The sequence below is a fragment of the Phalangium opilio genome, unplaced genomic scaffold (assembly GCF_054372755.1).
Source record: "Phalangium opilio isolate 3A_F unplaced genomic scaffold, DU_Popi_V2 ptg000079l_1, whole genome shotgun sequence".
In the NCBI taxonomy this organism is placed as follows: domain Eukaryota; kingdom Metazoa; phylum Arthropoda; class Arachnida; order Opiliones; family Phalangiidae; genus Phalangium; species Phalangium opilio.
In genome coordinates, this window is record NW_028324187.1 from 8,222,918 (window position 1) to 8,247,522 (window position 24,605).

Consider the following 24,605-nt stretch of genomic DNA (forward strand, 5'->3'; position numbering starts at 1 on the left):
AAAAGATAGTCTTTGGTATTGGTTAGAAGAAGGAGAGCTTAGGAGAAGAACCCAAAGGTCGAAACGAAGGACACTTCGCGGCTTTTTCCACCTCCTTCTGTAGACGTGCGAAAAAACGCGTAATTTCAAAATAAATTTGCCTCATTTTTTAAATAGCACAAACTTTTTAGTTAGATAAATAATTGGTAAGTTTAAAAATCATTTTGCACCTTATTGAAATTTTCAATTAGGTTTAAAAGCTGTCGATCTTTGATGGCAAGTTTATGCCCTACAAACATAAGTTAATATTTTATAAGTTAAAAGCTGGAATTGAACGCATTTTTTCTGCGAAGATGGGGATTTTAACCATTATCCTGACCTTCTTTTTCTATTTTTTCCTCGATTGGTTTCCAACTCGTTTAATTAAAGCATTCACCATGACTGATTCTCAAGCACCGCTGTTCAGGACAGACACTGGCGCCCTGCTATCCCCTGAAATAGACACCAAACCTATTTTCGCAAGTAGTGAAGGTTCGTCATTAAAACGTGGAATACAGAAAGGAATGTCCATCGCCGTTTTCACCAGTGGAGGAGATTCCCAGGGTAAATGGACAGAGAGAGTACTTAATTGCAACTGGATCTTGAGGTAATGAAGTTTATTTATTAATTGTAGGCATGAACTCGGCTGTTCGAGCTGTTGTTCGGATGGGTTTGTATTTGGGAGCAAAGGTGTATTTTATCAAGGAAGGTTACCAAGGAATGGTTGATGGAGGTGATAATATTGTTGAGGCAAACTGGGCTTCTGTTTCTGGCATTATCCATAAAGTAATTACCCCTTAATCTTCAGAGTGACCACATTTCCTACATTACCTATTTTTCCCTATAATTACTCTTATTATAAGTCGGAAAAAACATCTTTGACAAATGTACCTACTTTTATCCGCAATTTATAAAAATAAAAAGGTTTCCTTATGTTTTTAGAAATAGCTCATAGTGTAGTCTGCAAAACGCCATACTAAATAATCGTTTGCAGCTTATTTTAGTACATTTATGAACTACCGAAGGGATTATTTTCTATGGACTTTTCCAGGCTATACTAACAATTCGGTTTTTTACTTTTCTCTGGCGTTGGGGGCGGAAAAAGTATTGCTCAGACACTTTACGGCTGTCTGCCTTATTTTTTTATACTGTGGTCACTCTGAACCTTGTACCCGTGACGTATTCTAAGTCGTCACTTATGGTTTAGGGTGGTACTGTCATTGGAAGTGCCAGATGTGCCGATTTTAGGCACAGAGAGGGACGTTTGAAAGCCGCCAATAACCTAATAAAACACGGGATTACGAACTTGGTCGTGATTGGAGGAGACGGTAGTTTAACGGGCGCTAATCTTTTCCGACAAGAATGGCCTTCCTTGCTAGATGAACTCCTAAAAAGGGGGGACATCACTAGCGAGAAGAAGGTCGAATGTGGCCATTTAAATATTGTTGGCATGGTCGGTTCAATTGACAACGATTTTTGCGGAACTGATATGACTATCGGAACTGATTCCGCCCTTCACAGAATTATCGAAGCTATTGATGCCATAGTTACAACCGCGTCAAGGTAGAAACGAGTACTGTTACTCATTAAGCAAAGGGGGGTAATTTTTTAAGTATTCTTGTATAGCCATCAGAGAACATTTATTTTGGAGGTAATGGGTCGCCATTGTGGCTACTTGGGCCTAGTAGCCGCATTGGCTAGCGAAGCTGACTTTGTTTTCATTCCCGAATGGCCACCGGAACGCGATTGGCCACAAGTTATTTGTAAAAAACTGCAACAGGAAAGAGAAGGGGGTCAGAGGTTGAATATTATTATTGTCTCTGAAGGAGCTATCGATAGAGAAGGAGTACCAATTACTGCCGAGCAAGTCAAAAAGGTACAAATCTCCTTTAAAACTTAGTCTTCCAAAGCTCCCCGCCATTTTGTTAGAAAGGGGAGGGGTCATTATTGAGCCACGCCCCTCTAAATATAGAAAATTTGTTAACCTCGCGATATTTTGTGAAAACGTCACTAATATAAGTCTACGAACGTCATATCTTTATCTCTATAAGGTTATCGTTGACGAGTTAGCTCAAGATACAAGAATCACTGTATTAGGTCACGTCCAACGTGGTGGAAGTCCCTCTGCATTTGATAGAATATTAGTCAGTAATAATCTAACCAACATAAACTAAACAATTTTTATTAGGCCCTAGATAAGATAAACGTATTTTAAAAATAGGGTTGCAGAATGGGCGCCGAAGCCGTTCTAGCTCTTGTAGAAGCAACCCCCGAATCTGAAGCTTGCGTAGTATCTTTAGATGGTAATCAAGCTGTTAGAGTACCTCTCATGCAATGTGTGGAAACGGTAAATTACACTTGATTTGATTGATAGATTGTAGTTTGACAGTTGATGATTTTATCGGTCGCCTCCAATTGTCCTATCTTATCATACATATAGACTAAAAAGGTTACGCAGTTTATGGCTGATAAGAAATGGACCGAAGCTGTCAAATTGAGGGGTCGAAGTTTCGAACGTAATTTGGAAACTTACAAAATGCTGACCAGATTGAAACCTCCAAAATCCGCTTTTGACGCTACAGGTCAAGTTGGCGCCGTAAGTTTTAATTAATTAATTTATTTATTTAATGCATATTTCTATCGCGATAAGACTTACTTAATTACTTCCTAACTAATTAATGGTGGTGGTTTAAAATTAACCTTTGCTTACTGGTAGAGCCCAGATATGCCTCCTAGAAAGGTATTTAACCCTTTCTAAACATAAGTGTATGATTTCATAAGTCTGACACTAAGTCCCAATAGGTAGGAGGGGGGGAGGCAATACGTACCCGAATTAGCCAATCAGGTGTCTTCCACGCCCTTGTGTCTTATCCCTGGACACACCCCCTTCCCCACGACTCAACTGCGCGGACTCGTGTCAAACTTATGGAACATACTTGTGATTGCACGAATTATAATTGAATTTTCAAATTTAATTGTTATTAGTACTAGTTTATTAGTTATTAACTATTACTGTTATGCAATTATTTTTCTTTTTTCATATTATATAATCTACTTGCGATGATCTAATCTATTTTTGGGGTCTATTCTCTAATTTTACACTCTAATTATCTTTCTAATCTTTCTCACTATTTAACTCGTGCATGGATAAATTAAAAATGGTGGATAAAAGAGGGTAAGCACTTCTTATATCGTTGTCTTTCTTATCCGGGTCTGTCTTATCGTCTGTCAGTCCAATTATAAGCCTATGATATAGTCTTACGCTAATTGTAGATGAAATGACGCGTATTTTAGACCAAATCGGAATTAAATTTCAGGGTGGCTTTATTCTGGGTGTTATGCACGTGGGAGCTCCGTGTTGCGGAATGAACGCGGCTGTTCGGTCATTTGTCAGAAATTGTCTCTATCGTGGAGATATAGTCTATGGAATTCACGAAGGTGTTGAGGGATTGATTGAAGGAAATGTAAGGATCAATTGACGTAAGTATTGTTGACCTTTAACCCTTCTTTAATTACGTTGTTGTTGTTGGGTATCTGTGAATGGTGGTAGATTCAAACTATGAACTGGAGTGATGTAACAGGTTGGGTTGGTCAAGGAGGAGCTTTCTTGGGAACTAAGAGGTAATTTTAGTGTCTCTGTCTGGGTTTTTAGGGAAAGGGGGTGGATGTTACCATTCTTCAGCCACAACTATCTGTTCTCTATAAACAAGGATCTTCCCTTCCCTTCTTTGCTATTTTTAATAAAGAACTCTACCAAAGGATTACTTGCACTTAGTCGTGGATAAGTTAAGGGAGTTTAGAATTCAAGCTCTACTTGTCATTGGAGGTTTTGAAGTATGTTTCTCAAAGCTGAGGTTTTAAAGAATCACTTAACAGACTAATTTCTATCACGGTTAAAGGCTTATCAAACTGTTCTTCAAATGGCAGAAGCCCGCGGACAATATAAAGAACTACAAATTCCCATGTGCGTCATTCCCGCCACTATTAGTAATAACGTTCCTGGCACTGACTTCTCTCTCGGTGCAGATACAGCCCTTAATGAAATTACAGAGGTTTGTATAGTCTTCTTTAGCTATAATGATAATAATCCGTCCTGATGAGGGTTAGCGATGCCCCGATGAGGATTAGCGATGTCCTGATGAGGTTCAGCGATGCCCTGATGAGGTTTAGCGATGTCCTGATGAGGTTTAGCGATGTCCTGATGAGGTTTAGCGATGTCCTGATGAGGTTCAACGATGCCCTGATGAGGTTTAACGATGCCCTGATGAGGTTTAACGATGCCCTGATGAGGTTTAACGATGCCCTGATGAGGTTTTAACGATGCCCTGATGAGGTTTTAACGATTCCCTGATGAGGTTTTAACGATTCCCTGATGAGGTTTTAACGATTCCCTGATGAGGTTTTAACGATGCCCTGATGAGGTTTTAACGATGCCCTGATGAGGTTTTAACGATGCCCTGATGAGGTTTTAACGATGCCCTGATGAGGTTTTAACGATGCCCTGATGAGGTTTTAACGATGCCCTGATGAGGTTTTAACGATGCCCTGATGAGGTTTTAACGATGCCCTGATGAGGTTTTAACGATGCCCTGATGAGGTTTTAACGATGCCCTGATGAGGTTTTAACGATGCCCTGATGAGGTTTTAACGATTCCCTGATGAGGTTTTAACGATGCCCTGATGAGGTTTTAACGATTCCCTGATGAGGTTTTAACGATGCCCTGATGAGGTTTTAACGATTCCCTGATGAGGTTTTAACGATTCCCTGATGAGGTTTTAACGATTCCCTGATGAGGTTTTAACGATGCCCTGATGAGGTTTTAACGATGCCCTGATGAGGTTTTAACGATGCCCTGATGAGGTTTTAACGATGCCCTGATGAGGTTTTAACGATGCCCTGATGAGGTTTTAACGATGCCCTGATGAGGTTTTAACGATTCCCTGATGAGGTTTTAACGATGCCCTGATGAGGTTTTAACGATGCCCTGATGAGGTTTTAACGATGCCCTGATGAGGTTTTAACGATGCCCTGATGAGGTTTTAACGATGCCCTGATGAGTTTTAACGATGCCCTGATGAGTTTTAACGATGCCCTGATGAGGTTTTAACGATGCCCTGATGAGTTTTAACGATGCCCTGATGAGGTTTTAACGATGCCCTGATGAGGTTTTAACGATGCCCTGATGAGGTTTTAGCGATGCCCTGATGAGGTTTTAGCGATGCCCTGATGAGGTTTTAGCGATGCCCTGATGAGGTTTTAGCGATGCCCTGATGAGGTTTTAACGATGCCCTGATGAGGTTTTAACGATGCCCTGATGAGGTTTTAACGATGCCCTGATGAGGTTTTAACGATGCCCTGATGAGGTTTTAACGATGCCCTGATGAGGTTTTAACGATGCCCTGATGAGGTTTTAACGATGCCCTGATGAGGTTTTAACGATGCCCTGATGAGGTTTTAACGATGCCCTGATGAGGTTTTAACGATGCCCTGATGAGGTTTTAACGATGCCCTTCGCGAATAAGTAAAAATTACGAATTTTCCGAACTTTGCCTCAGATCTGTGATCGTATCAGGCAATCGGCTCAAGGAACGAAAAGACGCGTCTTTGTTGTAGAAACTATGGGTGGCTATTGCGGATATTTAGCAACTTTAGCTGGTTTGGCCGGTGGAGCCGATGCTGCCTACATTTTTGAAGAAAAATTCTCGATCAGAGATCTAATGGGTGACGTCATTCATATGCAAGCCAAGATGGCCGAAGGTGTACAAAGAGGCTTAATTCTACGCAACGAATTAGCCAATTCAAACTACACGACGGATTTTATTTACCGTTTGTACTCTGAAGAAGGAAAAGATATTTTCTCAACCAGAAATAATATTCTTGGTCATATGCAACAGGTAATTAGGAAATTTCTAGGGCGTGTCTACAAATACAGTCGACAACTTTGACCTTCGTCGTAATAGGGTGGAAGTCCGACACCTTTTGATAGAAATTTCGGAACCAAGATGGCCGCCAAAGCCGCGGATTGGTTAATAACCAAGTTAAAAGAGCACAAACAACCGGATGGTACGATTAAATGCACAACCCCTGATACCGCGGTACTTTTAGGTTTGGTACGACGTCAATACCTCTTTTCTCCAGTTCAAAACATCAAAAAGATCACGGATTTCAAGTAAGTAACACCCTTTATTTTTTTTTAATTACTATCTATCGTAGTTTCCTACCCAGAATTCCTCAAAAAACGCGTCTTCGTTTTTTTCTTATTATTTACCCCTACGAGAATGTTACTTTTGCGAAGTAGTCTTTAGAGTAGACTAGAATTAGAATTCCGTCGTAGTAGACCTTGTGACGCGAGACATGACGTGTTTTCCTCGCCATACATGTGTCTATTTTCTGTTGCTTCTTAGATATCGTATTCCTAAAAAACAGTGGTGGCTGCATTTAAGGCCGCTCTTACAGGCGCTTGCCACCCCTGCCAATTTTTTGGTGAAAGATGGCGCCACCAACCTAACTGGCGATCCTTTTTTGATGCCATCCGTTGAACCGCAAGACCACGAAGGAGCCTTAGCTCTTGGGGTCGATTAAAACATGAACATATGATCACTGCCCCCCCCCCCCCCTTTAAAAATAAATTAATTAATTACGCCTTAAAAAGTTCGTCTACGATGAATTTTAGAATGGTTTTAACGAGTCGGTCGTTTTAGGGATAAAAAGCTTAAAATATAATATATAAATATATTGGCCATTGTCGTGTAATCCTTGCTCGTGTATGGTACGGTGTTTAATCTACATTAAATTAAAATTAACTATTAGGAAACTGTAGGTAATGGTACAGTAAAACCCGTTTATGAAATAAAATCAAAAAGAAATTTGGGATTCTTTATTATTTACCTAAGCCTTGGCGCTGATAAAACTTTGCCTCTTTCGTTGTCACTCCCAATTCCGATGACTTAATCGTTTTACATCACAATAATTAAGCCATAAACATCGAAAATAACGCGACTATTTCATAAAATATGTATTTATTTCCATAAATTAACCAATATTTTCAAGTAAATGTTGAAATTATTTAAGTAAATTGGGTTTTACTGTACTGTCGGTGGTTTAGGTAATTTTCTCCTATCTACGTACATATATATATATTTATTTCAGGATTTTTAGGTTCAGGGTAAGATATTAATATATTATATATAATCCAGTTTAGAATGTGTTTTGGTGTATTTTACTTTTCTCTAGTCTTATCTTATTTTTCAGTACGTCTTTAGAATTAGTTTTAATTAATTGCTCTTTACGAAATAACTAGTCAAATTTTATGAAAACCCGGTGACTCTTATCACTTTATCTACTTAGCTAAGGATACTCAGTTAATTTTCTATATCAATTTCCCATATTTAATCAAGTTAAACTCATTTTACCTTCTATTTAAACTGTAGACCGAATTAATTAAGCCTTAGTGAGTTTAGGCCTACGTGTAGCGTAATCTTTCCTTGGATTTTTTGTTAAGCGCTTATTATAATATTTGGCTGGCACGTTCATTGCTTGTAGTGGTTGGCTGTTTGAATTTCTTTATAGTTGCGCTGTTAGTATATATATTTCTGTATCTTTTTCGAAACAAAGAACATGTTAAGCCTTGGTCCTAAATGCAAAGCACTGGGGCTGAAACACAAACACAGCACTTGGCTAATCTACACATACACAGTTTAGCTTCGTTCAGAACCCTGTGTAGGGACACTAGCTTGAACAACCGAGGGGATAATCACTCTGAGGTAGCTTGAACAACGTGGCTGCCGAGGGGATAACCACTCTCAGATTCCCTGTACACAAGCAATCAATTTAACATTGTCAAAGGCAGATGTTTTAAAGATTACGCGTAATCCCTTTAGTACAGGTGCAACATGTACACCGATTACTTTGGGTGGTTAGCCCCTTTGTAATCTAGTGTCCCTCTAATTGTATCTATAAACACAACATGTTTTTTCTCCTCAATTTTTGCTCGCATGTTACCTCCATCAAAACCAAAACCAAAACTTAATTAATTTAACGACTCGAGACAAAATGAGCGTTAATACAAGAAAACCAAATGAAAAATTGAGTCGAGAGAGACACAGACAAAGACGCGTACTGGTTGTTGTTCTATTTTTGGGCGTCTGGTTTTGTTTACAGACACAGAATCCCGCGTCGGCAGTGGTGGCTGAAGCTTCGACCCCTTCTACGCATTTTGGCCAAACACGATAGTTCCTACGAAGCCGAGGCTAAAGGGGCAAGCATTTACGAATTAGACGAAGATGAATAAACATAATTAACATTTAAAGAAATAATTTCCCCGCCACCCTCCACCCAAAATGCATCAATTAAGCTATAATAATTTAAAGGGGATATAATCTGCAATTTGTCTGGGTTAGCCACCTCTAATCATAAGTTAATAATACCCCTCCCTAAGTTAAACCTATAACCCTGATTCCCTGAAATATACATAGTTTACAGGCGTGGAGGATTCATACCATTTGCACAAGGAGACCTGGCAACTTAGAGTGTAAAATAGCAGACGATTTTACACTCTAAGTCGCTTGATCTCCTGGTGTTAATGGTAGGAATCCTCTACGCCTGTAAACTATCTATAAGGGAATTCAGCGCCATCTTTAGTTAAATATTTGTCCTCAAAATCGGGAAGAACAGAATAGAGTGAGAGGGGCGTGGCCTGAAGAGAAATTTCTTCTACCCTCGTTAACTTATTTGTAAGTGTTATTATTTACTTATGATCACGTGGGAAATAAGTGACCCTTCGCGCCTAGAACAAGTTACAGCATTGTATTCCCTTTTTATAAAGTTCCGGGAAAATACGCTAAAATCAATTATAAATTGTTTTTAATTACCACAAATGCAAAACAAACAAAAGAAAGAAAGCATGGACTTACTTTTGCAAATCTTTAGGTTGTGTTTTTTTTTTTTTTTTTTTCAATTTGACGAAGTAGAATTTGTAGAAATTGTTATTTTAAATTTATTAGGCTTTAGTAGACTTAGTAATTTTTAATTTAGTTGAAACGTTTTTGTTCTTTGGAATTAATTAAAGCTACTAACATTTTTCTTACTACTTACGTAAGTTATACAACACCCCCTTTTTACAAGGAGTCGAAATACTCTTATAGAAATGTTGGTGTTGTAGCTGATAGTTGAATCAAACATTAGGAAACGTCAGTTTAACTCCTTGGAAAAGGGGTGGTTTATAATCTATAATTCCTAGAAGAATTATAGTATTTGAGTGGCGTGGTAAGACACCAAAATTTACAACATAACGTTTCGATGGAAATGTTGAGGTTTTTCAGGTTTAATTTTATTTTAAAAATAACAAGTTCTTCTTGTTCTGGAACGTTCGGGTAAAGATTTTGAATAATTACGATAATTAATATAATTAGGGTTAATTAAATACTTAAAATTGACGATATTGCCAGACAAATTGGCTTAGAAAAAATTATTTCCAGGAATTTAGATCTATTATTAAATTTAGTTAGAATTAAATCTGAATAATATATGCTTAGGAATATAAATATTTTTAATGAGACTGACGGACTTGTGTCCAATTAATTTGAAATACGAAACTAATTTGGTTTAATTCGCAACATGAAATTCTAATTCAAATATTGTATTTCCTTTGTGGAAATGGAACACGATAATCATTAGGATAGACGTAAGGGACCGTTCATAAATTACGTACGTCGTAAGGGTAAAGGTTGTGTCTAAGATCTCATTGATTTATTAGCAAAATGCATTATGGAGAACTCTGTCAAATTCAGAAGGTTCGACGTTCGTTATAATTAGACGGTCCCTTAAAACCATTCTTGGTAACATATCTTGTTATTAAAAGTTTTGTTATTCTGATTAAGGAATACAAAAGGTTGCTGCAAAAGCTATTATAGGTTCTTTCAATTATATTTTATCGAACACGCGTCACCTGCTTGTTTACTTTATATTATTATTATCTAAACAAATAAGCATTCATTTTACACGCCTTTCAAATTTGATTATTTACAATTTCTCTTTGTGATAACGGTCCCCATATTTGACATTTTTCGTGATTTGGTAGTCGTTGGTCAAAATATTAGAGAGTTTAAGAAACTTGCCGAAATACGTGTAGCGTCCTAGACGTTCGTTACGTTTACTAAGCCTAGTTTGAAAATTTCTCGGGCCTATTTTAAGAATTTCTTAAGAACGTGTGTTAAGCCTAATTTGAAAATTTCTCGAGAACTTGTAGGTGTTAAGCCTAATTTAAAAATTTCTCGAGAACTTGTAGGTGTTAAGCCTAATTTAAAAATTTCTCGAGAACTTGTAGGTGTTAAGCCTAATTTAAAAATTTCTTAAGAACGTGTGTTAAGCCTAATTTGAAAATTTCTCGGGCCTATTTTAAGAATTTCTTAAGAACGTGTGTTAAGCCTAATTTGAAAATTTCTCGAGAACTTGTAGGTATTAAGCCTAATTTGAAAATTTCTCGAGAACTTGTAGGTGTTAAGCCTAATTTAAAAATTTCTTAAGAACGTGTGTTAAGCCTAATTTGAAAATTTCTCGGGCCTATTTTAAGAATTTCTTAAGAACGTGTGTTAAGCCTAATTTGAAAATTTCTCGAGAACTTGTAGGTGTTAAGCCTAATTTAAAAATTTCTTAAGAACGTGTAGGAGTTAAGCCTATTTTAAGAATTTCTTAAGAACGTGTGTTAAGCCTAGTTTGAAGATTTCTCGAGGACTTGAAGGAGTTAAGCCTAATTTAAGAATTTCTCGAGGACTTGTGGGAGTTAAGCCTAATTAGAAAAATTCTCGAGAATAAAGATTTAAAAGCGCGTGCTACCAATTTTCTCGCGCCAAAATTGAAGGATCTTACTTGAACGTTTTCGCGCCCGTTTTTCGGTCAGTTTCTTGAACGCACTAGGCCTATATTTAATTTTAATTAGTAATATTTCAATGTTAAATTATTCCAAAGAAACTTTGAATGTAAATCGTGCCAATAAATATCCTTCGTGTTAATTCCACATAAAATTCAAAAATCGTTAGTTTTAGAATATTTAAAACCAAAAAGGAAACATGCGATCTAGTTGTTATACATTTTTCTGAACATTTTTCCTCGTCTGCTATAGTGAAAACAAATTTAAATAATTATGAAAAAAGAGAAGTTAACGTAAGTTTCATGTTATATGAAAAATGTTTAATATTTATTAATATAAGCAAGTTAATAATGAATATACGCTAAGTCTACAGTTACTAGACTGTAATTTGTGATAAAACGAAGTTATTATTAGAATTCAAGCTTAGAAATGGCTTAGTATATTTAAATGGTAAAGTTTACCGGTTCTAAGCCTGGAACAGAAAATTCTATCGGAAATGAGTGAAATTAAGACAAGCAGTTGGTACGTCTTGCTGTAGACTTATAGTGTATATATCATTAACTTATGTTATAGGGAAAAATAAATAAATTTCGGTGTATTTTTGTTGATGAAATATTTCAGTTTTTGTTAAATTTATCTTCACTCTAGTCCCCTTTTATTTTTAAGCCTTATCTAATTATTATCCATAAATAATAGGGATATGGCACTCCGTGTTTACTTCCCCATAGACCCTAATAAAGCCAAAGGCAAGGAGCTGCCGCTTCCCAATCAATCAATCAATCAATTATTGAAATAAATAGTATTACTTGTTATTAACTCCTTTGAAAATTTTAATTTTTTTCTTTGTTTCTTTAATTCTTTCTTAGATTAAATTAAAATATTTAAATTCTACTTTAAGGTATAAATTAAATTATTTAAATTAAATTATACCTTATATTAATTATTTTTCGGTGTAAAAGAATATTTAAAAACAAATATTTATTAGATTAAATAAATAAATAAAAACATTCACACATTGTTTTAAAATAAACATTTATTTCTATATATGTTTACAATGTAATCTTTTCTTAAGACTAGTGCAAAAAAATACAGCTGTTTTCATATTTTTCAAGGTTTTTTTTGTTTGTAAGTTTTCGCCGTCAATTTTCTACCTTTTTTTCTTTAATTGGGCATTAATTGGTTGCCAAGGTAACCAGCGTCAACGTGCTACTACTATGACGTCATGGATTTACTTCATAAAGTCACAATACACCTCGACACCAGGTACCTCTTTTAACAAAAATAAATTAGCAATCAGCGGTAATGGTAAGATTTATTAATTTCAATTAAAAGGGTTCAATTTTCTATTTATGATTATGGAATGATAAGGGTTAAGTAATTAAATAATACATCTTTGGTTTTAATTAACAAGAAACAGCAACTTTTACACGTAATTATTATTTTTGTTGAGGAAGTGGACGGGAATTTTCCATAATTCAAACAAAAGAAGCTAAAAAAAATTGCATTTAATTAAACAAAGTTATTTAAATTAAGTTTATTATAATTAACTCTAACTTGCGTGGTAAAAAACTATTTATTTTTAAAACACAAAAGAGGAATTTATAGAAAATTTTATTAACCCTTTGTTATTTTCACTTTCAAATTTCAACATTTGGACTGTTTTTCAATCTTTAATCTTTCACTACGATTCTTTTTACTTAATCCAATCTATTTTAAATATTTAGAGATGATTAAAAAATCACGATTACGCGCGATAATAACGCGCAGTTTTTATATTCATTAACAGTAACTTGGAAGTTTTTAAATTAACACTATTTTATTGTAGGAGATGAGTTTTACACTTCGCCCATCATTTTTTTAAATATTCACTTTATCGTCTCTTGGTTTTCTTTAGTTATAAAGTTAACAATATTATACAATCCTACAAGGCATTTATTTTTATCTCCTTTCATCATGAAAAAAATATCGTTCGTTTATACGCTCATGTGATGTGATTTCAGTTTACGCGCCTTTTTTTATTTCAGCGAATCAGAGAGCGATGTTTTACACGGGGATATATTATCAGGGACCCGTCACTGGTAAGTTAAAAATGAGTCATGGTGCAGCACTATTTGTATCTAGTTCCCTCTCAGCGCGAATTCTTTCTGATTAGGCACATTTCTTGAGGGGTTTCCGAGTGTTTTTTTGACAAGATAGTTCGTGTGTAATGTTTTTTAAAATCCTTTCTTGATAATTTTTTTGTTACAAAAACGAATTATATTAATTTTGAGCAATGAGCTTGTTCATCCCGCGGATTACGTTTCTTTCCACACTGGAAGCCACGTTCTACCGGAAGTGACCAGTATTGGAGATTGGGAAGTACTGGAGCCATCGTGTTCTTCATCACGACGCGCTTTATTGAGATCGGGACTAGGAGATGACGATTGTCTTGTACCTTGGAAGGCTGATGAGTAACCGCGCGTTAAAGACACTGTTGTCCTGGTACTTGATGTGGGAGTCGCGCCGTGGTGGAAAGGGTGTAGGGGTTTGATGCCCGCCGCGCAAAGCCTTTCGTCACTACGGTCCCCGCAATCGTCTCTGCCATTACACACCAATAACTTATACACGCATCTCTTGTTGCTGCACTGAAACATATCGTTGGAGCAAGGTCCATCGCAACCCGCGGGCTCATCACTTCCGTCCGCGCAATCTTTAAAACGATCACAGTACTGATCTTTCGGAATACACTGTCCATTGCTACAAGTATGTTGATTCTGGGGACAAGCTGAAAACGAAACAAACAATAGAATTTAAAAATTATTCACTAGCACCATGGCGCGTAAGCGTAGAGCTTATGTCCCCTCCACCCACTGACTCTGCGGCTCTGCCTCGAAACTTCAGTTTTGCAAGTAGCCGGTGTCAATGCGGTTGTAGAAAATATTTTTCGCGTTTTTAGTTATATGTTACAGAGAAACTGCCTTCAATAATATTAATTACTTCGAAAAGTAAGTGTAAACGCTAATTGTAGATTGTAAGGCTTTGACATAATGTATAAAAAAACCATAGCGCCCTATAATAGTGAATCTTAATGTCTAATTCAAATTACGCTAAGCCTTGGTTACAAAGGAATCCTGTATGTAAACTATGTATGCACCTCATTAGCGCGCTCAAAACTTAGTCATATAGTTGAAAGTTCAAAGATAGTTCTATTCACGATTCATCCTAGATCTTTGGTAATATTTGTCGGGTTTATGTAATTATTTAACGCGATTAGAGCATAAATTCTCAAGTATCTGTTATATTGAATTTGAATCTTGGCTCTCAGCTACGCGAGGCGCCCCTTGCCAAGGCCTAGTTATCAATAGGATAAATTGTACTTACAGGTGGTACAGTTAACTTCGTCGCTACCGTCCCAGCACTCCACGTGTCCATTGCACTTTAAGGTCAAAGGTAAACAAGACGTTTTATTTCCGCAATGAAATTCGTCACTTTTACACTCTAAAACCATCACATACAGCTATTATATCGAGTAACCATAACATAGAGATGTTATAAACACTTGCGTTTGCCACAGTCTTGGAAATTTCCCATTAATAATTATTAAGTTAATCCATTTCCAAGACGGCAACATACTTTTAAGGTGCCGTTATAATTTTAAGTAGCAATAACAAACATTATTATTTTTGCTACTTTGTTTGAAGCCAAAGTGTTCGCGGTTAACAGCTAATTTCAGGCCATTTCATAAATTTAGAAACAAATATAGCAAAATTGGTTTTAAAGGGATTATAAACGTAAAAAACCCATTCTTTTAAGCAATAACAACGAAAAAAAAAAAACAAGTTCAACACTTCTGGCTTGTGCAAAGATATTTATAAATTAGTCAAAATATCCAGAAATATAATATTTACCGCAGTTTAGCTCGTCAGTAGTGTCGTAACAATTAAAATGCCCATCGCAACGTCGAATCTCCGGAATGCATAAACCATCTCCGCATTTAAATTCACCGGGAAAGCATTCTGTCAATTAGAGAGAGCAAAAAAACAAAACGAAATAGACACTTTAGAAATTTCAATACATAAATCCTATATGATTTGATTTTGAACAAAGGTGGAAGCATAATTATGTAATTAATATTCCATAAGTGTGAGACTCCACTACCGCGCATACTCTTTAATTTCTTAACTGTTCAAGGAAACACTCCTTGAATTTTTTCTTCCCCATAAATTTTGCTTTCGTCGTAAATTTATGGACTAGATGGCGCTGTTTAGTCTTCTAATGGGGTAGGCAACCCTTGGACTCCTGTCTGCGCGCGCACACAAAAAGCGTACAGCGCAGGCGCCAAACGATATGAAGGCCGAGTTTTACCCCCGTATCTTTCCCCCTTAGTTCCGTCGAACGCGTCATTCGGATCCCTATCCTACTCTTACTTAGTGTCAAACTTATGGATCATAAATTTATGTAACATAAATTATAAATTCATGACATTTGGGAGGAATTTGAGAAACATGATAATCAGAGAGAGACATAGATAGGGGGGGGGGTGAGTTAGGAAGGATGTGATTATATTGATAATTGTTTGTGATTATAATTAGTGTTGTTAGTTGAGGCTCTTAATTATTACCCGATGCATCGACGCATTTGAAGGCCTTTGGGTCGACCTTCCGGCAGAGTTCTTTGAGGCCATCGCATAAACCTCCGCATCCTCTGGGGTCGGAAGCGTCCTTTGGAATAGTACACTTGGGTTCCGACGATCCCGCAGACACGAAACATATCTCGTTGTCTTTGCAGTCTTGGCAGGGCTTACCTGTTCAAGCGGGTCGGACATTGCATTTATTTATTTACTTGTTTGATTTTGCATACTAACCAGGGATTCTATTTTATTTTTTGGCCATTTTTACGCCCGTTTGTTTAGGGTTCTAATTTATATGTGTTGGTAGGGAGTATCTCTACGTCACGTTACGGGTTTGGTGGATTTTTAGGAGGGGGGTTGTAAATTGGAATGCAGGGGGGGAAACAAATATATATTTTAGAGTTGATAGAACAAATGTTCAGTGAGAGTAGTCCACTGTTCATGGGAGTTAAATAGCGCATTACTCTAAACAAGCTCATTTTGACGCATTGTTCCATCAACTCCGGGGTCATGCTTAAATCTAAACTAAATTACCTTTCTTGTTGGCAATGACGCCGTAAAATGAGATCGAGGTGTTCCTCCTAACGGAGTCCCTTTCGGCTTCCGGTATTAGACTAGCTGGTTTATTTAGTCGAGGTCTATAAGTAGTTGGGACTACTGATTCTTCACTTCTGGCAGCTTCAGCTGGTTGGGCGTTAGCTCTGTTAGTCGATAGGGCCATTTGTCTGGACGTTGAATGAGTATCCGGTTGCGCCGTTGACCCCAAAGGTCCCTGACCATCCTCTCTATCGGGTTGGTTTAAAGAATGTCCCCGTGTTCCGTGTGACGCGTCAGGCGGGTTCAAGGAATGTCCTCTATTGCCATTAAGGGAAGTGCCTTCGGATGGGGATGGTTGTGGTGGGTTTAGGAAGTGACCACGTCCAGCGTCATAGGGTTGATTCAAAGAATGACTGCGTCCTCCGCTGTTAGGTGGGTTTAGGTAGTTCCCAGTTCCAGTTGAGGTTTCTTCTTGGCTTCCTGATTGGTCGGGTGGTGATTTGTTGGTTTCGGTTTTAGGAGAGTTGCTACCGCTTTGGTCGGTTTGGCAGACGCATTCTCGGGTTTCCGCTTTGGTTCCGCCTAGTTTGCGGCAAGCGTTTGTGTTTGGTAGAGCGTCGCCGTAACCCTTGTCGATTCGACAATCTCTGGATCGGCTTTGGACCTTTTTGGGGAGGCATTGTCCAGTTTGGTGGTCCGTACAGGTTGACCAGTCGCTCCATTGGGACCATGCAGCTAGTTTTTTAAATATAGGCAAACAATAAATATTATAGATAAGACAATTTAACCAACAAGGTTTTTAACAAAACACTACGCACTGTCTAGAAAAAAAAAATGTTTAAGTAGTAGCTTCGAAAATCCATAAAAAACAACAATTGAAATCTTACCATCTGGTATTAGAATTTCTCTGGATGATTTTGGAGGCGGGTAAATACCACGAAGACCTAAGATAAAAAAATAAGAAGAAAAAGTCGATAAACGGAACCCAATTTTGTCTGTGACACTATTTAACGGTTAACTTGGGATTTGATGGGAAAAAAAGTGGGCGTGTCAACCTTTATGTGTAAGGGAAAGGGTTAATAAGTATTGAACCGAAAAAGAGTGATGGAGATAGTTACTATAGTAAGTAGACGCATAAGTCTATAACGTATTGTTCCCCATAAGTTTTCAGTATGACGCTATTGGTCAGTGTTGACGTTTTAAAACCATTTAGGTTCACTGATACGAATCAAGGCAAGGTTCGTCGTACTTATGGGTGGGAGACGCGTTATAGACTTTTGTATGATAGGAGGCGTAAGAGCTAGTCAGTAGGATGTAATCTAACCAGTGAATTTGATGGATCGAATGTCCACTTGCAAATTTCCGGCGGGCAGTGTTCCGTGTCCTTGTTCGAGACCCCGGACAAAAGCCAAACCCACTTCTTGGGCCGCGTTCGAAAAAGGTTTATTCAGGAATATACGACAAATAACAACCACGCTTCCATGGCTATTTTTAGCAATTGAAAAATAGAAAAGGGAAAAAAAGAAAATATATGTTAATTTAGGTACTTAATCGATCATCATTGGCTGGGAAATTTGAAATTTTTGGGGGGTGGAAGTGTTAGAACTTACCTAAATGCTGAGATATCGGAACCATTGTAATCTTTGACAAGGGCACTCTGAAGGAACAGTTCGTCTAACTATAAGAAAAAATAAAGAAGGAAAAATGATTAATTTGTGAATCTGAGCATTAATTAATTTTTAATTGATTGCTATATATAAGTTGGCGTTCATATTCTTTGAAAAAGGTCATTTCAAAGTTCAATTTATTATATAAACCTATGAGAGTGCTAAAATGCTGGTTTTTCAACTCTTGACTCAACCTGGGGTCCGCGAGCCCCCTAACCTATATCCAAGTTAGCGTCCGTGTTCTTTGACCAACTACGTTTAAAAGTTCAAATTATTATATAACCCCATCCCATTAGAGTGGTAAAATGCTAGTTTTTCAACTCTTGAATCAACCTAGGGTCCGAGCCCCCGTAAACCATACTTACGATTATTAAATTTCACTAAAGTTACTCTATCTTTTTACCTACCAGAGACTCTTACAGAAATTACCTACAAAACAGGTTACAATGCCATGATACCCGATTCTTATAAACTTATTGAAAACTTGAGATCGGGTAGTAGAATCCCTCATTAAAAAGCTTTCAAGTGAAACTCGAACCAGATGAATTTTTTCCCTTTCTTTCCCACCCCCCCCCCTTTCTTTTTGGGACAGAAAAACTTTCTTCTTTCACAAAAGATCGTTAAAGAATACTAAGAAAAGTTATCTCCCTCTGTCTCCGATTACATTCTTCTTATCCTAAAATTAGAGTTCTAGGGACCTCTTTCTTTAAATTTTTTTTTATTAAGAAATTGAATCAGATTAAATTAACCTACAGCAGACTGCAGTTAATAAAATATTCTGTAATTGATAGTTGTTGTAGCGTAGACAAAGTGGGATCTAATTACCGAACACTTTGTGGGTTTACCCTGTCTATTATCCCAAATTTGAAAACCTTACAATATGTAACATTGTTTCAAAAGAATTTGTTACAGTGGACCAGACCTTTTAAGGGTAATAAATAGACAATTTTCAAACGGGGGGGGGGGCTGTGTAGTATTTCCTGCTTGGTATATTGTTAAGACAGACATTGAAAGGACGTATGTCGATGCAAAGACGTCTTGAAGGTTACATTACCACCAGTTCAACCAATTCCTTCTGTTTGAAGCCATCCATATCTAGCCTCTTTGTTGTCCATACACATACCCAGAGGGCAAAGGGGTAAAAATCTCCTTACTAAACGTCAGCCCCCACAGCCCCGTTTAGCCAATCAGGCACCGCTTAGCCAATCTCACTTCACCCCTCATCAAGCTAGCTCCAATCGCGTCTCTGATCACCCAACGCAGAGTTAGGTCTGTCTAAGTGGGGTTTAACCTATTGCGATTATCAGTATAGAAAGCTATAGGAGTTCCTATCACCTTTCAACTTTCATCTTTCCTCTGGTACCCATCCATGAGAGTAACTTACTAACTAACAAAGGCAAAGAGCGCCCACCAAAGTTGGGGGGGGGGTGTTTTTTCGCGCCTTTTAAGCCGATGAAGGACGACCTTTTAATAAAGTTAACGATGTTTGCTAGAAAGCCTAAAACCCCGCCACGCCCCCTCTCCTCTGCCTTGATGGTAAGGTAAAGTAAAGAAAAAACCCGGCTCAAATAAACAGGGATGAAGAGGAGAGCTAGGCTGGTGCATCAAGCAAACAAGCCTTAGCCTTAGCCTTTTAGAGCCGGCTTGGCATCAGTGAGGAAGTGTCTGCTGACAAAAACCTAAATAATTACCGGGGGAGAAGGCGCGAAAAAGAAGGAGCCTTTGACGGCTATAACCCCTCCTCTCTTGTTTTATCTTCCCAGCTGTTATTTACCCACTAGCTGATAGCCTGACCTCCTCTTATTCTCTTAGAGTATGACCTCTATGCTGGCCCTAACCCCAACAAAGGGTTCACGTAGAAACAGAAGGAATAAAAAATGCCTGCCTGCCTGTGTTGGACTTGGGAGAACTTTTAGAGATATACTACTGTGCACATCGCTGAATTACTTCGGTTTGATCTTTCTTAGTTTGGGTGATTCGTTGACGTATATTAGTTGAACTTGAAAGACGTTGCAAACTATGGTTGCCCAATTCGTGTCTCTTTTGCACTCGTGTAACTATGTAGCGAATTGGTGGTATATTTCGGTTGAAATGTGTTTGAAAAAAAGGGGTATATTTCAGTTGGAATTTGATTGTAAAAAAGGGGTATATTTCAGTTGGAATTTGGTTGCAAAAAAGGGGTATATTTCGGTTGGAATTTGATTGCAAAAAGGGGTATGTTTCAGTCGGAATATAGGGGTATGTTTCAGTTGGAATCTGATTGCAAAATAGGGGTATATTTCAGTTGAAATTTGATTGCAAAATATTGGCATATTTCCGTTGGGAATTCAATGCAAAATTGCGTTTATTTCTGTTGCAAGCCCATTGCAAATTATGGTATATTACAGTTGAAAATTCTTTGCAAAATAATGTCCATTTCAGTTTCAGTTGTATCCTGAACTCTCTGACTCAATTTTCGCCGTAGACTGTTGCAATATCTAAGATCTATTTGAAATATTTAAACTCAGCCTTTGATCTTTGTATAGAAATTTCCTAACATTATCCTATATAGTCCTATAAATACTTCAAATACCCACATTCCAGACACGATGAAAATATAATCCCTAATCTAAATTCTAAAACCCGTTTCTACCACATACAACATCGGAAAACAATAGACCCTCTTGTTGTCTTGTCTAACAACAACGTTAAGAGGCGTCTAAGAATCATATTGTTTTGTCACATCTGATCACGAATTCCAAAAGAGAAAAGGAAAGGCCTGAGAAAAATGAGGACCAAATCACAAAATACATTATAAACCTTTTTTCATCATGGCAATCATGAACCCATATGAAGTTTCTATAGCTTTGGCCCGATAAAAGAACAAAGGATCTTGGTGGGGTTTTTTTATATTTTTTCATTCATTTGAGATCCAAAATTTCATATCCATCATTGTATAGAAGGTTTGGAATAGCTGGGACTCGTTCAGGATGTAACACCGTCACTTTCCCCTCAAGATGTAGGGCCCAAAATTGATAGGGGTCAAAATAGGGTAGTTCAGTAGGTGATTATGTTAAAACAGGTGGCGTTGAAACCCTATATGTACCATTTAGGGAATCGTCTGCTTTATGTAGAGAAATAAGGATTCTTTTAAACTGGTCATATGGCCAGTTGAGCCAAAGCACTTTTAATTAAGAAACTGGACATTGGCCACTTAAAATGGTGGAACCCTGAATTAAGGGGCCATAGGGCTAGCCCTCAAGCATTTAATTTTTAAACTGGCCTAAGTCTCAAGATAATGAGACAGTTTGGGTCTATTTTCTATAGGGTTAATAAAGTGCACTATTTCAACATGGACACTTGCTCGGCCAGGAAGGATTGTAATGTAAAAATATATAATATTTTTTGCCTTTCATTTTCACGTGACTCTCAGATAGAGAAGAGTGATGAATTTTTGACTGTTTCATCGTGGCTCGTCCGTCCTTTAAGAACAGTTTTTTTCTTTTTAACTATTATTCATAACACGACGCATCTTTTAACCGAGGGGACAAACAGTAAAGCGTGGGAGGTGAATTAGATGATGTGTTTAAGGGGATAGTATACTATGTACTTTCCAACACACCATAACTTAAATTAAGATTTTCTTAGTTTTAAATAGGACTTGAAATTTAATTTATGAGAAATTGAGCGGGTTTAATAAGTTAGTTAAATTGATAAATCATTTCTTAAATGGTAAGTAGGCAATTTAACTGTCCGTTCGCCTTCTGTTTGGTGGAAAAGACCCTTTAACTCGCGAATGACCCTTTGCGGTCAATTAATTAGGGTTTTCATAGTTTTAAGTATATCTTGAAAATTAATATATGAGAAATAGTTAAATTGGTAGATAATTTCATAAATGGTTAATAGGCAAATTTGACTGCACATGTCATGACGTCATAGATGCGTCCGTCCATCTTTTGGTTGGTTGAAAAGACCCTTGACCCTCCTTCCTTATGGAAAATAACTGTTTCTATGCAAAGTTTCATGGTCAATTTATACTATACTAACTATCCCTTGAAGACCCTGGTCTGGGGCCTCGGACCAAGTGTCTGAACTTAATTCCTTATTGATGGTCCCCTTTTTCTTTTGCCTTCATCTTCTTCTCTCTCTTTCCCTCGGGATTGTTTTGCCTTAAGAAGAAGATTCATCCTTATATAAAGGTTTCGTAGACCTTCTTATCGCATCACATTCTCTTTTATACAATATGGAAAAATTCCACAAAAATAATTCGTGCTTCTTGAATCGAAAATTTTTAAAATTTTCTTAACAAAGTTGATGGAAACGCGAGATTCAAGATGGGACCGACCAAAAAAGGGAAGACCCCTTCCTCCCCTCTCTCTGAATTTTTTAAGTTTTTCTTGCCCCTGATAAATATCTTCTCCTGAATGGCGTTCTTACCTTTTGTCTAAGATTTTTTTCTTTATTTTTTACAGTCTGAGAAAGCTAGTGCGTGGTTATTTTATTTTTGGGATTTTGTTTCGTTTGCAAGTCTTAAAAATATTTTCTTAAATTTTATTTAAGGGTTTTCACTTGCAATGCAATTCTTGGTAGTATTATTGTTGCAAGGGCTTTTTGTCAGTCTTTAAATGTGTTTAGCCTGTTATTCTTTGAAAGCGGTTTTTTGGGGATTTGGGTTTCGACTTTCAAATCTTGAAAAGTGGTTTTTTTGGAGGGATTTTTCGATTTTCAAATGTTAATCAGGGTTTTTTGGGGGAGTTTTGGACTTTCAAATATTGAAAAGTGGTTTTTGGAGGGATTTTTCGATTTTCAAATCTTGAAAAGTGGTTTTTTGAGTGAATTTATCGACTTTCAAGTTTCAAATCTTAAAAAGTGGTTTTTGGGAGATTTTCGACTTTCAAATCTTAAAAAGTGGTTTTTTGATAAGTTTTACTAATTTTACGTCTGGGTAACATGAATTTTAAGTATTTAACTAGCATTAATTAACTTAGTTCTTGAAAAACCTATAATAACACACATTCACTTTACGACACAAATAAATTCACCCCATATCAACAATAAATAAAAATAAAAATAAAATAAAATCAATCACTTTAAATACAAATACCGCAAAACACACTTAAACACAAAAGTTCCCCTAATAAAAAGAAGAAAGACGTTGCAAACTTACCGATCTCACGACTTCGGAAGCCAAAGCGGCGAACGAGGATGTGTTTGGGTCGGACATATCGGACAAGTAAGCCCGATTCGTGATACGAAACTCTCCTTCGACTGCCCAGAAACCTGTCAAGTACAAAGAAAAAAGAACGAATACTTGGGTTAGCTTTATACGACAAAGAAATACCTTTAATTCCTAACGTAGGAGAAAACAAAACACTTAGAACTGACTAGTCGAATACCAAAATCCTTGAGCCCTTAGCCCTAGACCATTGGAGGACATCGTATATAAAAAGAATTACACAATGGGAAGAAAACTATTTCACCTTCTTTCACCCCCCCCCTCTTGTCTTTTGCTTTATCACTAAGAGAGAGAAAAGGTCTTTTTGGAATCTGGCTGCTGGTAACTTTAGATTACACTTAGCTAACCCTTTAGCGAGAGACTGGACACTTCAGTGACAAAAAAAAATAACAACGACAACAAGAATTTGGGAAGAAATTAGGGACTAGCTACGCAGGAGGTTAACTTGACATAGTACTTGGGAATACCTGGAAATGTCAGGGAATTCTGGGAAATAAAGTCAGGGAAGTCGGGAATTTTAAAATAGCGGTACGTCTTTGTTGTATATGCACATACCCAGGGTTCGTAATGACCCTGGATAACCTGCATAAGTCAGGGATTTGGAAAATGAGGGGTTCAGGGGTTTAAAGGTTTTTCTTAAAAAGTCAGTGATATGTCACAGGTATTTCGTCTTGTACATCAAACCATGATTGCTTCGAGTAATGCTAATTATGTTCCAGGTGTCATGTAAAATGGTCAGAGATATACTGGCAAAATTTGATCAGGGATAAGCTGGAAAAGTCAGGGATTTTCAATGTAAAACTTTCGTTCGAACCCTGTAGTTCAATCATGAACTAATATACTGTATTTATAAATTCATATAGTCATTATTAATCCCAAAACATTCTATAAATACAAATGCAAACAAAAGTGGCAATTAAAATTGGTACGGGGCAATGTAAACAATATGGTGTAAACAATATGGTGTAAACATGACTATACCGGCTACTCTCCGAGCCCTCTATAAGTAAAAGCTATAGCCTCCCTCCCGCTACTACTCAACTTAGTAACTTCAGGCGAGCGAAAGTGAAAGTTTGTTAACATCTTTCAGTTCTACAATGGCAAGCGAGTCTCTCTCTAAGGAATTTCAAATCCCTTTTCCCTCTCTCTTGCCGCGTAATTACTTGCTAAAAGGGGTGTAAAGAAACTATAAGAGTATAAATATCTCGTTTTGGGGGACCAACCGTATATACTGCTTTTATTTCGTGTGTACGCACTACGCCGCCCTTCTAGAAAAGGGTTCGACTCACTCACTCCTTTTAGTCGTTTACAAGTTTTGTTTTCCACAAGTACTTTTATACAAATGATTCCAATTCCGTTTAAAGCTATACTTAAATGCACTCAGTAAGAAGTGAAGTGAAGTGACCATGTTGTCTGTCCCAACATCGCCTTGCGCGTCTCTTAACTTATGGTATACTAAAGTGCAAGAAGTGAGCATGGTTTCATGGCGTTTCTAAACTTATGGAAAGTTTAATGGGTTTATGTTCATGTCGGTTGAATTGGAATTTGGTATAAATATTATAAGAACTATATTTTAAAAGTTATGGCTCTCGAACCAACTGGTAACGATATCAGGGTTCATACAAACCGGGAAAACCTGGAAAAATCAAGGAAATAAATAGTTGACTAAAGACTCAGGGAAAATTCAGGGA

General features: G+C 37.2%; 3 protein-coding genes across 12 annotated transcripts in view; 2 read left to right on the forward strand and 1 right to left on the reverse strand.

Annotated features, from left to right (window-relative positions):
* Nucleotides 1-13: 13 nt before the first annotated feature.
* Nucleotides 14-11,829, forward strand: Pfk (ATP-dependent 6-phosphofructokinase). 4 transcript variants are annotated; one of them, XR_016370708.1, is made up of 16 exons: nt 14-185; nt 409-582; nt 653-804; nt 1,226-1,581; nt 1,645-1,894; nt 2,070-2,162; nt 2,240-2,365; nt 2,459-2,614; nt 3,336-3,482; nt 3,569-3,639; nt 3,765-3,852; nt 3,918-4,070; nt 5,575-5,913; nt 5,980-6,188; nt 6,424-10,474; nt 10,514-11,829. XR_016370708.1 is itself a non-coding variant. In XM_089846275.1 (15 exons), exons 2-15 carry the CDS (start codon nt 417-419, stop codon nt 6,599-6,601), a joined length of 2,484 nt encoding a protein of 827 aa, XP_089702401.1. In that variant the 5' UTR covers nt 14-185; nt 409-416; the 3' UTR covers nt 6,602-11,829. The 4 variants fall into 4 exon arrangements, 2 of the variants coding, with proteins under 2 accessions (XP_089702401.1, XP_089702402.1); XR_016370707.1 differs by having other exon boundaries at nt 6,424-10,265; nt 10,344-11,829; XM_089846275.1 differs by having other exon boundaries at nt 6,424-11,829.
* Nucleotides 11,830-11,901: 72 nt separating this feature from the next.
* Nucleotides 11,902-24,605, reverse strand: part of LOC149654691 (uncharacterized) — a 226,509-nt gene continuing 213,805 nt past the window's right edge. For 5 of the 7 annotated variants that reach the window (XM_089846266.1, XM_089846267.1, XM_089846268.1 and 2 more), the window contains 9 exons: nt 22,846-22,958; nt 17,643-17,710; nt 17,357-17,517; nt 16,920-16,976; nt 16,030-16,767; nt 15,487-15,669; nt 14,774-14,881; nt 14,247-14,363; nt 11,902-13,650 (listed from right to left, as the gene is read on the reverse strand). In XM_089846266.1, the coding sequence (XP_089702392.1) occupies nt 13,181-13,650; nt 14,247-14,363; nt 14,774-14,881; nt 15,487-15,669; nt 16,030-16,767; nt 16,920-16,976; nt 17,357-17,517; nt 17,643-17,710; nt 22,846-22,958 (2,015 nt within the window). In that variant the 3' untranslated portion in view covers nt 11,902-13,180. The remainder of the gene's footprint in view (nt 13,651-14,246; nt 14,364-14,773; nt 14,882-15,486; nt 15,670-16,029; nt 16,768-16,919; nt 16,977-17,356; nt 17,518-17,642; nt 17,711-22,845; nt 22,959-24,605) is intronic. The other 2 variants (XM_089846273.1, XM_089846269.1) reach the window with 2 other exon arrangements.
* The window catches only part of LOC149654692 (E3 ubiquitin-protein ligase UHRF2-like), a 65,010-nt gene continuing 54,168 nt past the window's right edge, over nt 13,764-24,605 (forward strand). Inside the window, exon 1 of the mRNA XM_089846293.1 lies at nt 13,764-13,870. The gene's annotated coding sequence lies outside the window, so the exon portion shown is untranslated. The remainder of the gene's footprint in view (nt 13,871-24,605) is intronic.

Coding starts and splice junctions, on each gene's coding strand:
- Pfk (XM_089846275.1), top strand. CDS start 417: ATGACTGATTCTCAAGCACCGCTGTTCAGGACAGACACTGGCGCCCTG. Junction 805..1,225: donor TTTCTGGCATTATCCATAAA/GTAATTACCCCT, acceptor CTTATGGTTTAG/GGTGGTACTGTCATTGGAAG. Junction 4,071..5,574: donor CCCTTAATGAAATTACAGAG/GTTTGTATAGTC, acceptor ACTTTGCCTCAG/ATCTGTGATCGTATCAGGCA.